The sequence below is a fragment of the Barbus barbus genome, assembly GCF_936440315.1.
Source record: "Barbus barbus genome assembly, chromosome: 50".
In the NCBI taxonomy this organism is placed as follows: Eukaryota; Metazoa; Chordata; class Actinopteri; order Cypriniformes; family Cyprinidae; genus Barbus; species Barbus barbus.
This window is the reverse complement of record NC_136728.1, coordinates 6,674,852-6,693,131: the sequence shown is the minus strand read 5'-3', so window position 1 is coordinate 6,693,131 and position 18,280 is coordinate 6,674,852. Positions and strand designations below refer to the sequence as shown.

Genomic DNA, 18,280 nt, shown 5'->3' with positions numbered 1-18,280 from the left:
AGATGAAACTAACTCATCTACATCTTGGATGGCCTGAGGGTGTGTACATTTTTAGCAAATTAAAATTTTTGGGTGAATTATTCCTTTAAGTTTACACGGAAACATAATTTTGAAATGATTTGTCAGTAATCTAGAGCCTCATGTGCAAAAGTGAGTGATAATTAAGAACACATTAGATGGATAGATATGCTTTGAATGAAAGTAAATACAGTACTGCAAGAATTTGTTATGGATGAATGAATGATGAATGGCTTATTTTGTTTACTAGGATGAGAGTTGCTGTAATCGCGTTTGGTCTCGTACTGTATGGTGTATCTTGTCAGTGTGTGCACTTGCTTGGCCATTTGTAGTTGATAAACAGGAAAGTGGGTCCAGCTGAATTGAAACGATCATTTGTTAGATTGCTATAATAAAGGTTATTATACCGCGGCAGTCGTCGTGTGAAGCCCTCCTAGTGTGAAGACCAAAGAGTGTAAAGACCATCGACTCTACCGTGCGACTCCACCGGGCAGGGAAACCGGCAAGGGATAGTAGTAGCTTTTTATTTAATTTTTTCATTGATATGTTTATTATTGAAATGTTGTTGTTATATGCATGTGTTAATTTTATTTAATTTCTTTATTTTCTTAAATATGTGGGTAGATAGTATTTATAGAGTTGTAACTTTTTAGTTTTAGTTACTTTTTCTTATTTGTAAGTCGCTTTGGACAAAAGCGTCTGCTAAATGACAAAAGTAAGTAAGTAAAAGTGAACATATATGTACATGTGTTATGAATAAAAACGGGTATTTGCGTTGTACGTGTGCAAAAAGTAACGACACATGCACGGTTTAGCAAGCACTTGTGCACCAAAAAAGAGAAATAACAAACTTGAGAACACTCTTCGAACTACTTATAGGACTGAACGCTGCCCCCCCTGTGTGCGCATGCGCAGTGAGAGCGGCGCGCAGCGTTCAATGCTCAGGCTTTCTCTCGCGAGGAAGGACGCCATTATCGGAATCCTCACAAACAACACGAGAATTCATCATTCACACGGTAATATAAACCCTTCTGACACGCGACGCCTCCTGCTCTCCGCGCGCTGCAGAAATATGGCGCTGTGCATTAAAGAAATACACATTATCCTGCTGTTTTCGTCTCAACTGTGCCATGAAGGACACAAATGAGGCCTATTGTATTTCCCTGCTGCTGTTTGAGCTGTTGGTTAGCAGGCGCCAGCTAACAGGCTACATGAGCAGGCTAGCTGGACTCAAGCACTGGTTCATTATTAAACTCTTACAAGATTGGCGACGTTTAAAGAGTGTTTTCTGAAACCGGGAAGCGTCGGTGTTTTTGGTTTGTCCAAATATTAAATGCTTAGTAGAGTTGAACGACATTAGGTCTTGAAATCTAACGTTAGTTATAATCTCTCTCAGCAGCAGCACTCTTATATTTACTTCTTAAAAGTAACGTTACCACGGTATGGGTGTGTACTGTGGTACATAGCACCATAATAATACCAGAGTATTTTTTTTCCATACCTTGGTGAACTGTGTAAATATTACTTTATGTTAAAATTATAATCTTGTGTTTTGGACAAGCTGGAAATAGCATGCCAGTACCCTGGTACACAAATTTTGACACCATTAATATTACCACAGTATTATTTTGTATGGTTCAGTTACTACTGTAGATAATAGCAGATCACTTAATTAAGAATGGGCATCTGGGGATCATTATCATATGCAAATAAATAAATATTCACACACTACTGGTCAAAAGTTTGGAATAATTACGATTTTTTTGTTTTTAAATGAAGTGTTGGCTGCTGAAAATGACTTTTTTGCCATCCCAGGAGTAAATTACATTTTAAAATCTATTCAAATTGAAGACTAAATGCAACCTTGGTGAGCGTACAGGACCAATAATTAAAAAGGAAGAAAAAAATTAATTCCATTATGAAACCGAAAGTGTACCCGGCACTAATTTATGATATTTAATTAATTATTGATGATAAAAACAATTTAAGAAATAGTAATTGTTCTTAAATAGTGTATTTATAACTTTGAGTTATTTCAAATAAATATGTATAAATTTTTTTCCAGTGTCTCTTCAAAAAATTGCCATTGGTTTTATTTGTGAAAGAAATAGTGTTGTAATGGACAAAACTAGTGTAGGTCACCTTCAGTACCACATTCTCCCTTCAGGGGCTCTCAGATGCCGTTTAGGGGGGTTTTATTTTTTTGGCAAGGATACAGTGGTGCCTGTATGTAAAAAATCACACATTTACCTTGTGGTAGCTTATGATATAAATATTACAATATTACAAACACTTTCCATGAAAATGAAGGAAATGAATGAAAATTGCTAATCCTTCCAAAAATAATGAGATGTTATTTATTTATATATATATTTTTCATATTTTGAAGTCATTTGTTTTTGTATTTTCTGATTTCATTTAAATTTTAGGCGAAGTTTTAGTCATTTTGTTCTGTGTTTTTGTCATTTTTATTTATTTAGACAGATAGAGAATTGTTATATAGTTTTTATTAATTTTTATTTCAGCTTAAGTTTTAATTATTTTAACTAAATGAAAATGAGATGTTGTTTTGACAACTACCAGAAATAAAATAAGTTAATTTGTTTTGAGTAATAGAAATGTTTTTTTTTAATGGTTTTAGTTGACAGTAATAACCCTGCTTGATATGACAGCTCGCACTTATTTATTGATGATTTATCGATTATCTTTCTGAAACGCAGGTTTGAATGATGTCCGAGCAAGATTTGGTGGAGATAGTCCAGATCGCAGTGGCAGATTTGAATCATGAAGGACATCAAACAGGTGAGTCCTCCGATGAATCAATAAAAAACTGCAGCTAGTGTTTGTAGTTTTCTACAGTGCTTTTTTTTTTTTAATTAAACTAGATGTCCTGGAGAATAATGAAGACGCTGATCAACCAGGCAGGAAACGAGCAAGGCTGGACATTAGCCAAGAAACATCTATTAAGGTTATTAAAGATGATCAGTAAATCTGGCACAGAATATAATGGACGTTGGCTATAATCCTGTTTTATTTGTGTGTTTCTCTAACAGTCGATGCTGCTGTCCATCAGTCAGGCTATCTGCCAGCGGCTGGACAGCATGGAGGCCAAGCTGCAGGTTCTTGAAGCCACCTGTCGAGGTTTAGTCGAGAAGCTGGACATAGTGATGGGGAAAAACCAGTCGACCATCCAGGTCCCCATGGTGTCGGGGTCCCCGTTCGGAGCCACTCAGACCTGCGACAAAGTACGCTGGTAAGGGGACCACAGATGATGGCTGGATGTTTTATACAACAGCGCATGGACTTTTATTTTACTGAAGATGCTTCACTATTAATTCCAACCTGATCACACAGAGCAGCATCTTGAGATTGATTTTACATACAGATGAAATCACTTTATGGTCAATTGTCTTTGAAAAAGTGGAAAATCATGTCCAGTTGGTCTTTATTTGAAGATCTGCATGACTGCATAGACTTCCCATGAGTCACCAACACCATTTATAACAAGAGCACATGTTTTATTTAGCTGTGCTTCTCATCTGCTTCAGGACCTGGACTGTAAAAATTAGTTATTATTGTATTAATATTTATCAATATTAACAATTAATTAATACATGTATATATATATATTTTGGGCGTATTTATTGATGTTATGGCCTAAAATATTTTTTGATAAACATTTAGTAAATATTTTTAATATTCATTATTTATTTATGATTAAATATATATTTTATATATTATCTTGTGGTGGCTTAAAATATACAATATTACACTTTCCTTGGGAATGGAATGCTTCTTTGAAAATGTTCATGGCAAATTAGACAAATTTTCACTAATGGTCTCAATATCAAACATCAAATGAGAATGCTATGAATTTATGCCACAATTATGTAATACACACCTTTAACATCAACAACAAAAGTTATGGGAAGTTTTTTCTACTCCTTATCAAAGCCAATTATTTTTTTCCGTCCTAACTATACACCGTTACATGGTGCATTTTATTATGTCATTTTATTATTTGTTATTAGTTGTTTAGTCTGATACTGATAAAAAAAAGCTGATAATTTCGTTCTTGTTATGCTGGACACTCAAAAGTTGGCTGGTATTAAAATTCAGTACCCTAAAAAAAAAAAAAGTAAACTAAAATCATCTTAAATTCGGTAAATGAATTTAGGAATTGTAACAAACATTATTTTGAGATTTGCATTTAACAGTGTTACTAAATTATTATTAGTAGTAGTATTTTATTATGTTTTTGGAAGCTTGACTTTGATTGTAGGATGATGATAAAAGTAATTAAATGTAAAAACAGAGTAAATTATCTGCACGATTAAATATTTAATAAATATTAGAGCTATGGTATCGATATATATCGAGCATCCCTATTTATTATTATTATTAGAACAGCCTTTTTTGTGTTGTGAGCCACCATTTGAGAACCAGCTGTGATACTGACACTGTGAGACAGTAACAGTGTGCGTTTGCTGTCAGTGTTGTTCCTCAGACAAACGTTATAGTGAGTGGAGACCGGCCGAAGACGCGGGAGGAGACTTCACCGCACGCCTCGGACTCTTTAGAGAACCTGCTCAGCAAGTGAGTGCCACAGACTGTGCTTTTGTGCTTAAAAGAAATACAAATATTTGCATGGTGTATTTAGATAAATGCAGGAAACAGTTGCACAGGCTCTCCATAACATCTCTCGGTGTAATTTGTGTTGTGTTTTCATTACAGTACTGTTGGGCGAGGAAGACAGAAGACGATCGTGCTGAAGGTTCCCGTCCAGGAGGAGATTCAGGAGGATCAGGAAAGCGGCTCTGAAACGAGCGACTCGGTGTCCAACAGCGGCCAGCCTTTGTCTCAGAATACCAACAATGTAACACTCATCACTCTCAACTCAGAGGGTAAGATCTTAAAATTTCTCTCATGATGATTACAGTCACATATGCATTTATTTGTGCATAAAAATCCCTTATGAATTTGTTAAAACAGGAAGCTTTGATAGGACATAAAGGACCTTTTTTAACTCAGTCAATGGACCCTTGTCACTTTTACGTTGGTCAGAAGAAAGAAAATGTCAAATTTGCCGTCACTCCCTCAGCCTTTGTATAACAAACACACACAACAGCGTTAACAAGTTTTCTATTTCATCCCAAGGTAATTAAACACAAAGTATAATGTTAGAAATGTATGTTTTTAAATTATAAAAAATATTTTATAACGAAGTAATAAAACACAAAGTATAACGTTATGCATATAATGTTTTTTTTATAAAAAAAAGATTCAAAAGATCAAGATAATGAAATACAAAATATAATATTATTAATGTACATAAATTTTTTTAACAAAAAAAAGTAAAAAATAAAAGGCAATAAAACACAAAGCATAATGTTATAAATATACATCATTAAAAAAAAAAAAGTTAACAATAAAAATGTAATACCAAGGTAATAAAACAAAAAGTATAATATAATAAATGTAATAAAAAAAATTTAAACATTAAAATATAAAAAAGACAAAAAAAAAATTAGTGACACAAAGTATATCGTTATAAATGTACTTTTTAAAATTAAAATAACAAAATAAAAACATTTTAAAAATTTACATTTCATACCAAGGCAATAAAACAAAGAATAATATTTTAAATGTAAATGCCGTTTTTTTCACTAAATTACAAAAAGCTGCTAGATTTATGATGTTAATTACTGTGGAAACTGAGCTCCATAGGTTCTTGAAGGCGGGACATCAAAGTCAGTACAGAGAGAATCTGATTGGACGAAAATCATCGTGCTGCAGAATAAGCCATCAACATTATCTAAGAGAAAGGCAGTAAATTTAACCTCTACTAAAAGCTCATTTTGTCAATGTTTAGAAGCAGACTAGCATAAAAATGTTATGGCGACTTTAAAGGATATCATTTTTAGAAGCCGGTGGGAAACCATTTGTTTTGAGTTGAGCACAAACATGGCCTCACAAGAAGAGCAACAAATTTGAACAATTATTGAAAAGTTTTGAAGACATGGAAATCTTTGAAATGCATCTGCACATTAAGATAATAGCATGTTTATGGCTCGCATGTGTTTTGACTCTGTGGTTGGGTAACATTAAAGCATAGAAATGTAGCGGGAAAACCATGAAATCTTCAGTGTGAACAGCGAACAATAGGCGTTCGTTAGTGAAATCAAAGTGTGCTCAAATATTGATTAATAATATAAACATGTTTTGACTATCCACTATTACTGGACACTTTAAAAAAGGCTTGTTACACCAGCACCATGTGTGTTGTGTAAACGTCTGGCCGTCCGTGATTCAGGATTGTGTCTTTGGTCTGGGATTAAAGGGTTTGTTTTGATTGCTTAACTTCTGCTTTTGCTTTTCTTATTATTTGACTGGGTTGTTTTGGAGTGGCGTCTGGGTTAGCTTGGTTAGTTCAAAGACGTTCCTCTGCAAATATTCACTCATTCGCAGCTGTTCGTGATGATATTTAGTCAACGAATGGTACATTTGGTTCTTTAAAGGCTTTGCTTTTGTTTGTGTGTGTTGTTTTCCCCTTGCTTTAACCTCGTCTATTGTTTTGATGTAGAGTAGTGGGGTAAAATGTGTCATCCCTTTAATCTGGCAAACTGTGCAGCATTTTTGTCATGTGACCGTCTATTTAAAGAGTGGCCATCTTATACAGCTGCTTGTGATTGAGAGATTCACTCTTTTTGCATGACAAAATTAAAAAAATTATTTATTTTTATTTTTTTTTACAAAATGTTTAAAATTATTTTGCCATATTCTCTCTCTCTCTCTCTCTCTCTCTCTCTCTCTCTCTCTCTCTCTCTCTCTCTATATATATATATATATATATATTCTGGTTTAAAAGTGTAAAAATATTATATAAAGCATACCCACCCCCCTTAATTTATACCCATATATAAAAAAAATTCTTCTAATTTTTTATGTTTCCATGTACTTTTTTTTATTATTATTTTAAATAAAGTTTGTTAGAATTGTGTAGTTTATAGAAAATTATATTATATTATGCTATATTAAAATATTCAGAATTTACATATTTTAATTACATATAAATGTGTTATTTATTCATCAATGTATCAGTTTTAAAAATCATGATTTTTTAATTTTTGCAATATTACATTACATAACATTATATTATATTATATTACAAAATGATAATGATTTTTGCTACATTGTAATGTCCTAAATGCGAACATTTTCTGGCTTATTTTGAAATATAGAATAATATAATAATATATAGATTTTGGTTTGCATATAAGTTTTGAATCCAGATTTTTTATTTTGTTTTGCTAGAAATGTGCATTTCCTAGAATATTATATTATGTTATATATATATATATATATATATATATATATATAAAAGTGTTGGCCCCCTTCCTGATTTTTTATTTTTTTGTCACACTTTAATGTTTCAGACACTTTTTTCACACAGGGCCATGTGGGTTTGGATTTTGTTTTCCCTTCATAAAAAAACCCTTCATTTAAAAACTGCATGTTGTGTTTACTTGTGTTATCTTTGATTAATATTTAAATTAGTTTGATGATCTGAAACATTAAAATGTGACAAACATGCAAAAAAATTTAAAATCAGGAAGGGTGCCAACACTTTTTCACACCACTGTAGATATGCGTATGCATTCTTTTTTATTACAAATATATGGCCATCTTGTACAGCTGTCTGTTACTGAAAGACTGACATGGAACCAAACTGCATTTGTTTTGCTATTTTTATTATTATATTGCAAAATGTTGATAATTGTTTTGCTGCATCCAGATTTGGTTTATAAAATGTAAATTTACTCTGTTATATTCTTAATCTTCGTTTTTTTGTTTTTTTAATGTAAACGGTCTACTTTTTTTTTTTTTAGCTTACCTTTTGACCTGCCACATTTTACTCCCTAACATAATATTTACACGCCCGCTTTGACGAGACACAGAAACCCACGTCCATGATAAACCATAATAAACCCCCTCAAACTATAGCCGAAGCAATGCTTGGCACGTACCACACATACAAACATTAAACAGAAATGCCTATTTAAATCATTTTTGAGACAAATTATGCCAAAGTCACAATATTTTTCACTCGTGATGAGAACACATTCCTGGATTTGTAATATTTCCAGTCTTAGTTATGTGAAGAAGAAATGTGACTGTTGAACTTCAATCATCATTTTCAGTCATGCCAGCACTTTTGGCCAAATAAAGACTGGTCTCTGGTCTAAACCAATAATGCTCTTGTGAAGTGTTTGTTTGGTGACAAATAATGTCCAGCAGGGGACACTCTTGCATTTGCTCTGAGCTGAGAATTCAGGTCTGTAACTTCAGCAGACATTGAGGGACTTGCTCTCGCCCCTCCACAGATATTTGGGATTACTAGTAGTCTAATATTGAAGACAATGGCTGATGCTTCACTTGTTCCCCCAATCCTGAATATGTCACACTGACCTTTCGTGACAGTCACGTATTTTGATGTTTCGTTATATCTTGCTTGCACAGTGATTTGCCCTCTAGATCAGGGGTTTACAAACTTTTGAATCCAAATATCAAATATGCTGCTCCTATGCAAAGGTGCACCTTCCTAAAATATAAAGGCAGCAAAATATTTTCATGTATAAAGACATTTATACTGTGTAAGAAATATGTTAAGAGTAATATTATTTGGACAATATGTTTAAAAAATTTAAAAAGTAAAATAATTGGCGTTTATATTATGACAAAAAAATAATCAGGAAAATATTTGGTTTTAGTATTATTTATAGTATTCATTATAGTATTTTAACTGGCTTTTTATATTATATATATATTTATGTTCAAGTTTTAGAGATTTTGTTATGTGCTTTTGTCATTTTTATTATTATTTTTTCATTTAATATAATATTAATTAATATTTAATATTTCTATTTAATTTGTTCAATTTATTTCAGCTTTAGTTATTTTAGTACTTCAATGTAACAGTTTTTTTTTAGTTTTTCATCTAATATTTACATTTTGTTATGTAAATTTTATATTTATATATAAAAAATACATTGATAACTTTTGTATTTATATTTTATGTAAACTTATTTTGTAATATTATATAATATAAATTAAATAAACAACAAATCCACATTTTATAATCATATAGGAAAAAGGGGGAAAAAAGGAAATTCTGAATATGTAGCAAAAATATTAAGGTATAAATAATATAAGGTACTGCTATATTATATTATATAATATAATTTAATTTATTCTGGAAAGTACACATTTCTTTTTTTTCCCTGAAGCTGTCTGACAGAATGGGAGGATATTTAATATAAATAACACTACAAATAAATAGTGTTATATATATATTTGTAGTGTTATTTATATTAAATATCCTCCCATTCTGTCAGACAGCTTCATAGTTACATAACTCTTTAAATAAATTACAGTGGTAAGTCACTTGTCAGCTTGGGAAAACTGTACATTTTTACAGATATATATATTACGGATATATAACTGTACATTTTCTGCAAATATTTCTGTAATTGCAGTTTATTTTTCTCCTTCTTGTGTAGAGGACTATCCGGCAGGAACGTGGCTGGGTGATGAGAACAACCCTGAGATGCGTGTGCGCTGTCCAGTATCTTCAGCAGACATGCTGCACATCAGCACCAACTGTCGCACGGCAGAGAAGATGGCCCTGACGCTGCTGGACTACCTGTTCCACCGCGAGGTCCAGGCTGTCTCCAACCTCTCCGGACAGGGGAAGCACGGCAAGAAACAGCTGGACCCGCTCATGATCTACGGCATCCGATGTAAGTCTGAGCAATAATACTTATGATTTACAGGATGTAAATCGCACTCTGATTCCTCAAAATGATTCAGATTCCTTGATGATTCAGTTAATGATTCTTTGTTTCTGTATGAGCAGCCAGTTAGTAACTACATTAATGTAAGTGCCTTACATACTGTGCACAAGTTGTAATATATTTGTTTAAAAGATCTGACTCATAAAAGTCCTTCAAGAGAATCAGTTTAAACTTTGCACTTTATGATTTTGATTCACTAACAAGAACCGTTTCAGAATATTTTTTATATTCTGTGGGGGGTCAGATTACACTGATTGCACTGTATGGCTTTGATTTACTAAAATGAACCAGTTTTTAAGAATCATTTGTTTGCTGTCGTGAGTTCTGTAAGGTTTTGATTCCTGGCTAATATGATTTGTGTAGGAATCAGACTACGCTGGTTGTGCTGGATGTTTTTGATTCGCTAAAAAGAAGTTCATAAAAGCCATTTGTTTGGGAATCTGATTACACAAGGTTTTGATTCGCTAAAAGAATCAGCTCATGAGAATTATTCGTGCAGGAATTGAACCACACTTGTCAATGCTGTAAAATTTTAATTTAGTAAAAGAACTGACTCAGAAGAGTCATTCATTCTGGAATCAGACTATAGTGATTGTGCTATGTGGTTTCGATTCAATAAAAAGAGCTGTCTCATAAGATTCATTCATTTGAGACTCGGATTACATTGAGTGTGCATTAAAGCAACACTCCACTTTTTTGAAAATAGGCTAATTTTTCAACTCCCCAAGAGTTAAACAGTTGAGTTTTACCGTTTTCGAATCCATTTAGCCGATCTCCGGATCTGGCGGTAGCACTTTTAGCATAGCTTAGCATAGATCATTGAATCTGATTAGACTGTTAGCATCTTGCTCAAAAATGATTTTTGTTGTTTTGTTTAGCTATATGAGTCAGTTTAATTAATCTCAGTTCTGTCCTGTCTAGTTCAAATCATTCACGTAGCTCAGCTGCGGTTCTTCCTCATCCGGCATCAGACTTATTTTCCCCACATGAGCTAATTAGAGCGCTTCTAACCACTTCTCTCATTCACAACAACTCGCGTCATGCCAATATGTAGGTCAGGTCGTGCAACCAGGCATAAGTAACATCGAGGAATGAGCTAGTGAGGGTAAAATGAATACGAGGAATGTTAAATGCAGTTTTGCATGAACAAACCCCACTTAACAGTGGCTAACGTGAATGAACTCAACTCAATGATCTGTACCAGAGCTGTGTTTATTTCTGCTACAAAGTGCAACGAATTTATTTGCTTGCAGCATAAATGTATGAGTAAATATTACATCAGTGTTTCTCCCTTATTTCCTGACTGATTTTATTATTCTTGCAATGTCTCTGTCCATGTGTAACCAGGTCACCTGTTCCACAAGTTCGCAATTACCGAATCCGACTGGTATCGCATCAAGCAGAGCATCGACTCCAAGTGTCGCACGGCTTGGCGCCGGAAGCAGCGAGGACAGAGTTTGGTGGTTAAGAGTTTCTCACGACGAACCCCGGCCTCGCAAAGCAGCTCAGGTACGAACCCTTGTGTCCTATCCCGCCAATTTTTTCTCTTGCGAAACCCTGTTTTTCTTTGATTTTGATGCTAAGTGTCTAGGCCGCAGCTGGTTTGTGTTCAGTTGAACATAAACATATGCTGCGAGAGAGAACGTGCAGTTGTCGTTCCATATGTTAGTTCACTATCAAATTAGCTATGTATATAACCTCACATCCATTGGCGCAAAAGTCATGTGTACGTTGCGCACACGTGTTTATGTTTGTGTGTGAGAGAGAGCCTCTGTGACTGATGTTTCCTCATCTAACAGCTGGTTCTAATCTCAGAACAACGCCTCACGTCCTGTCCCTTCCTCTCAGAGATCCGCAGGCCTTCACCTTTGACCCGTTTCGGACTAACCCAAATATCCTGTATTGGTCCGTCACAATGGTCCATACACTTACGATTGCTTCACCTCCTTCAGTCCAGCTGGAATAGGCCGCCCTGCGTGGTAGATTAAACTATTAGCTTATGAACAAGCCACCTGGTGCTCGGCCTTCTTGCAAACCAGAGCTAGAGGAACATGTGGTTTGTTGCTAATGCAAGGAACAAAGTGTTTCCATCCGAGAACTAAAATATCTTATTTTTATGCGTAGACATGGAGTAAATAAGCCGCACACCCTGCCATAGCTTGCAAAATTCTGTATTGTAAGCTGATGTAGTTTTTAACTACGTTACTGTGTTCCATCGGTCTCGGTTTTAATTTTAGGAGGTTTAAAATTTGGGGACGGAAAAACAGGAATCGTATTGCTTAGACGTGTTAATTAAATTTTAAACTGCTGTGATCAGGGTTTCCGCGGGGTCTTAAAAAGTCTTAAATTTAGTTATATCAAATTTAAGGCCTTAAAAAGTCTTACATTTTACAAGAAAGGCTTAATTATGAATTTCAAGTGGTCTTAAATTTGGAGGTGGAAAGACCAGAATTGCGATATGGCTGAATGTGACTATTAAACTTCAAAAGGCTATGATTTCATTAAATAAACATGAGCGCTGCATGTTCAAAGTCCGGTGCTGTGCTGTTTTGTGTGCTGTCTTTACCGGGAAAACCGTTATATTTCTGCCAAATGCGACACCTGCTGGCAGAGAATGAATCAGTTAACATAGTTTAAACTAGTGCGCGTACGAGTTTCACTGCACGAGTTTATTAAAATACATTTAGAATGATCACATTATTTAAGATATGGGCGCAGCAAATGTATAGCCTATATTTATATCATTTCATATAGTTAATATCACACAAAGAGTGCCAAAAATCAGCATGATTACAAATGTGATTTTGATTTTATGCAACAGTTCAATAAACGAGAAGTTAATATCAAGAGACATGCGTTTTAAACACCATATTTCCTGCTTTTGCTCTATTTCTCCAACAAAAATCATTCCAAACACAGCCACAGCACTGTTTTGCGTCTATGATCAAGGTTTTGTTCCTGAATGAATCAAACGTTTAAATGATTCGGGTCAATCGCAATGACTCACTTGTTAACGCTGACTTACTGCCACCTACTGGCCGTTTTAACTGACCACACAGAATATGAAGAATATCAAAAAAATCCAGGAGTTAGCTGTCCATGGTAAACCAGCACAATAACACGCTCAGCAAAATATTGTCTAATTAACGTTATCGATAAAATCCCAGAAAAGATCAAGATATTATTTTTTGCCAATTTCGCACACCCCTAATTCATTTTAATTTAATTTATAATAAGTTATTGATAATAATTGTTAAAATCAATATTATTAATACTTTTGACTTATCTATTTTCTTAAAAATGGTTTAAAGGCCGAAATGCAAAGTTTATCATTTTACAAAACTTTTTGTCATGGATCTGACCAAATTCTGTATGTTAAGTTAATAAATGGCATCGGCACCGATAGCCTTGTGAGCAGCGTGCCAACATAGAGCACTGTTGCACTAGGGGCGTCCCGAGTTCGAATCCTGACTCGAGGACCTTTCCCGATCCCACCCCCCATCTCTCTCGCTCTTCACTTCCTGTCAGCTCTGATCTGTCCTATCATAATAAAGGAGATAAATAAGTCTTTGTTTTGGTCAAACTACCATTTTTGCTTGCTTGTATTAAAACAAGAATTTAAAATTCGGTATATTTCATGTTTTACGTTTTCGTCAAACAACTTTTGTTCACACATTACCTTACCAAGTTTGCAAACATGGTTGCTGACTGTTATATAATGAATCTACTAAGCGCACACTAACTGCTAGAACATGAAATGGAAAAACTTCAGTTTATTTAATAAGCAGTGACGTTTTAATCAAATGGCCTTGTAATGGTAATGTTCGCACACATTACCATACCTTAGTTTAAAGCATGGTTGCTAAACGTTATATCTTGGATCTGACAAAATTTGCATATTTATTTAAACTCTGACACGTCTGTCAAACGACTAGCTTCATACACTTTACCATGTTTTTGATTGTAGAAATAGCAAAGCTATTTTATTTAATTCAGTAAAATTCTGAATGTTTTATAAGTTGAAGCATTTTCAGCAAACAACCATCTTCATATACATTATCATTCTCTGTATTAGATTATTATAGTTGTAGAATTATCAAAGCTGTTTTATTTAAAAACATTTGCTATCTTTACCATACTTTGTTTGTTAGCATGTGTGCTAACTGCCAGCCCACAAATCCAACAAAATTCAGTATGCAACATTTTCATCGAACAACTTTAGACACATTATCATGCTGTGATTTTAATCATAAAATACAGTTGTTTTTGTTTTATACGGGCATTGCTAAACCAATAGCAGCCAAGAAGCGAAAACCAGCAAGATAAAGGGCAAATTGGTCTGGAGCTCTTTCAGATGCATAAAATTGAATCCGGTTTACTTTTCATCCGCAACCTTGGGAAGACCCTACGTAGTTTCAGATCACATTGCACTAACAGTGCGGCATTGTCACATTCGGTGCTTTTTCCTCTAAGAAACGTTAGCCTGCTAATATGCCCTTCGCTATGATTTAAAATCACTCCAACTTTGTAAATGAACACCCGCACCATTTTTTCCAGAGACGACTGCACGACCTTTAATTAGAAATGCGGTGAGTGTGTGTTTTAAGCGTCTGGGCTGTCATAGCATGTCATTGTTTAGACTAAAGGGGTTGGGTTTACGTACAGTTTTAGGGCACGAGAGCGTTTGGGCTGCTAGGTCGAGAGCCCTTGTTGTGTATTTTGAGATCGTTTATGCTGTATAAACACGCTCTAATCTGGCAGATGCACTGGATCCCGTCCAGCAGCAGTCGGAAGGGATTTTCCTCAAGTTCAGGGTGTGTGTATGTGAACTCTTTCACTGCTCTCCGTCTGTGAGAACTTTGTTTATCGTATGTTCTCTTCTACATTTGTTTGGGTTTGCGCATGTTCACATTCGTACAAATATCATAGGATATGTGACCTGCGGCTGTGTGAGCGAATGGGCGTTCGCCAGATTGCACCGAAATCATGATGGGAGGACAGATTGTGGTCTCGCTCTTTATCTCTGTCTTGCTTAAGTGTGTGAGTGTGTGTGTGTTTGGCAGTTACAGTGCAGCATCTCCTGTTATTGAAAGCAGTTGTTTGACACGGTTTGACCCAGTCTCTCTAGTTTCTGGTTTGACCCACATAGTTGGACTGTGTTATGAACTTGTTTATGTGTGTCCTCAAGCAGATGGAGTCTCAGAGACGTCAGCTATTGAGACCTCTACCCAGCAGGCCTTGCACTACGCTCTGGCTGGAGCCGCACAGCAAGTCCAGATCCACCGTATAGGAGAAGACGGACAGGTGCAAGTTGTGAGTATAATCATATCATCATCCAAAAGGCCAACCCACACAAATATATATAAATATACTAGTGCTGTCAAATGATTAATCATGATTAATAGCATCCAAAATAAAAGTTTTTGTTTACGTAATATATGCATGTGCACTGTGTTTATTTATGTATATGTAGATACACACACATACAGTATGTTTTGAAAATATGTATATGTATATACATTTATATTTTATATTATATATAAATATATTTAATATATAAACATAACATATTTTTCTTAAATACATACATGTGTTTGTATTTATATATAGGCCTACATAATAAATTTACACAGCACACACATATATATTATGTAAACAAAAACTTTTATTTTTGGATGTGATTAATTGTTTGACAGCACTAATATATACTATCTATCTATCTATCTATCTATCTATCTATCTATCTATCTATCTATCTATCTATCTATCTATCTATCTATCTATCTGAAGAAAAACACAGGTGGTGTGGCAATTATTATTATTTATATTAATTATTATTAAGTTTTTAAGTTAACCCAAAGTTAAAGCTAAAGTTCAGCAAAAATTTATTATTAATAAAAATAAAATGATTATTTTTTATTAATTATAATAAAAATGGTCAAGCATGGCTCTGTACATTATAATTATTTGATTTTAATATTATATAATAATTATTTAAATACCTTTGCAATGTGAGCACAGTTTAAGAAGTTCTTGGAGTTCAAGGTGGGCTCTTTTCACTTAGGTCAGTATGCAGTGCCATAGCAACCACTTTTTTCACCAAATGTAAATATCTTACTTAATTCAGGCGTTTGCAAGACCACACATCTCGTAACAACGTATACATACCCATTCATCTCAAATCTGTCGCAGTTGCGCAGACAAACGCATAAACACATTCAAACATCTCCTGATCTCTCTCTAAGAAGGTCTGGGTCTCTCTGAACTCTGGTACTCAGAGGAAAAGTCAATCCCCTGCAAGCGTTTAATGGAGCTTTAACAGCAGAGTTTCCGCTGTGTCCGATCATGAGGACCTAAACGTGATCTCTGACTCTTACAGCTGCATGAGGTCATCTCCACCTCGACACACCATCCGAAATATGATCTGCATACATTGTGTATTCAGGGTTTTGATTGTGCTGTCACAGTGTACAATCAGGAGAGTTAAATCTGCGGAGGAGTTCTTGGCATCGGTGTACTCAGAAACGGATCTGTCATCTGTTGTTTGTGTAACATCTTCCTGAACCGAACCATAATAGTTGTACACTCGGAGGCAACAACTCAGTGGTCAGCTTTTGTCAAGGCCTTTGGCTCCTCAAATGTTCAGTTCAAGTCACTTGCACATAATCGATCATTTTAGCCTGTCAGATACGGCAAACAATGACACGCTCTTTTTAGGTTTTGAATGATAGCTTGTGTATAAACTTTTCTAAATTAGACATTTTTCATGAGAATTTTAAGAAGGCAGTGGAGGAAAAAACTGATTAACAAAACCAGTAATATCAAATGTTTAGGAACACGTCACATTATTTGTGGAAAAATGTGTTGTTTCTATACCGCAGTATTGAACTATCAAGCAACACGAGACTCAAAAGTCATCCAAGGTTAACCACGATACATCTAGTGTGTTATAATAATTTAAATACAGTAAATACTTTACTGAAAGACACCAGTCTTTTGTTATGATTGTCATTAGAAAACGTCATTACATTGCCATTGTTGGTAAATTTGTAGGGCCCTATGTTTTCTGCGATGTGGAAATCGCGGAATCCAGCCATAAAAACGGAATTTACTGTATAATATCACGGAATTTGCCAAATTGTGACCCTGGACCACAAAACCAGTCATAAGTGTCTATTTTTCAAAATTGAGATGTATACATCACCTGACAGCTGAATAAATAAGCTTTCCATTGATCTATGGTTTATTAGGATAGGACAATATTTGGCTGAGAAACAACTATTTGCAAAAAAATCTAAATACTTGAGACTGGTTTTGTGCTCCAGGGTCACAATTTGGGATGAATAAATCAAAAGTAGGTCAGTACATTTCAATCAAATCGCGATATGGACTAGTGTCTGTGACTATTAACCCACGAAAAGACTATTTAAATCCTGTATGTTCTGCGTGTCTCTTTGTGAATGAATAGCGCAGATGCGCGGTGTTGTTTACTACACACACATGAACACCATCTCTAGAAACTATCAGTGTATTATATATACACAGAAACTTAAAGATCTTCACAGCTACCCGTCAAAATAAAAGTTTGGTTTAACTTGAAGAAATTGTGACAGAAATATAGTACTCAATTATAATTACTTAATACATTACTCAATGTAATGTGCACGTGTGTGTAATGAAATATTAAATAATATATACATATATTTCTAAGGTTTTAAAGTAATTATTCATATTTATATACTTAATATTATGTATATATATATATATATATATATATATATACTTAATATTTATTTTTGTGGACATTGTGATACATTGCCATTCAAATGTTTGGGGTAAGTAATAATAATAATAATAGAGAGAGAGAGGGGGATATATAGACACGTATATATATTTTTTAAATATATAATTTTATATGAATTTTATTCCGCAAAGATACATTAAATAGATCAAAAGTGACAGCAAAGACATTTATAATGTTTAAAAATATTTCTAAAAAAAACAGGCTGTTCTTCTGAACTTTCTATTCATTAAAGAGTTATGAAATATGAAAAATGAAATATTTTCAAACAGAAAACCGTTATTTTAAATTGTAATAATATTTTACAATATTACTGTTTTTAATGTATTTTTGAGCAAATAAAATGCAGCTTTTGTGAACATAAGTTTCAAAAACATTAAAAATCTTCCAAACGTTTGACTGCTAATGCATATATTTCATTGCTAGCATTTTATGTATCCTAAACATGCACAATTAAATAAAATTGTCATACTTTTACATTGTCAAATAGCTTGATTGGAAATGTCTTTTTCGTTCACAGATACCACAGGGACACCTCCACATCGCTCAGGTGCCACAGGGCGAACAGGTGCAGATCACACAGGACAGCGAGGTGAGCATCGTTTCC

General features: G+C 34.3%; 1 protein-coding gene across 3 annotated transcripts in view; it reads left to right on the top strand.

Annotated features, from left to right (window-relative positions):
- The first annotated feature begins 921 nt into the window (after positions 1 to 921).
- banp (BTG3 associated nuclear protein) overlaps positions 922 to 18,280 on the top strand; it is a 43,092-nt gene continuing 25,733 nt past the window's right edge. The window contains exons 1-10 of one of the 3 annotated variants that reach the window (XM_079414150.1): positions 922 to 1,034; positions 2,739 to 2,820; positions 2,904 to 2,986; positions 3,072 to 3,271; positions 4,513 to 4,614; positions 4,753 to 4,922; positions 9,579 to 9,818; positions 11,220 to 11,381; positions 15,064 to 15,185; positions 18,194 to 18,265. In XM_079414150.1, coding sequence (XP_079270276.1) covers positions 2,745 to 2,820; positions 2,904 to 2,986; positions 3,072 to 3,271; positions 4,513 to 4,614; positions 4,753 to 4,922; positions 9,579 to 9,818; positions 11,220 to 11,381; positions 15,064 to 15,185; positions 18,194 to 18,265 — 1,227 coding nt within the window. In that variant the 5' untranslated portion in view covers positions 922 to 1,034; positions 2,739 to 2,744. The remainder of the gene's footprint in view (positions 1,035 to 2,738; positions 2,821 to 2,903; positions 2,987 to 3,071; positions 3,272 to 4,512; positions 4,615 to 4,752; positions 4,923 to 9,578; positions 9,819 to 11,219; positions 11,382 to 15,063; positions 15,186 to 18,193; positions 18,266 to 18,280) is intronic. The other 2 variants (XM_079414151.1, XM_079414152.1) reach the window with 2 other exon arrangements.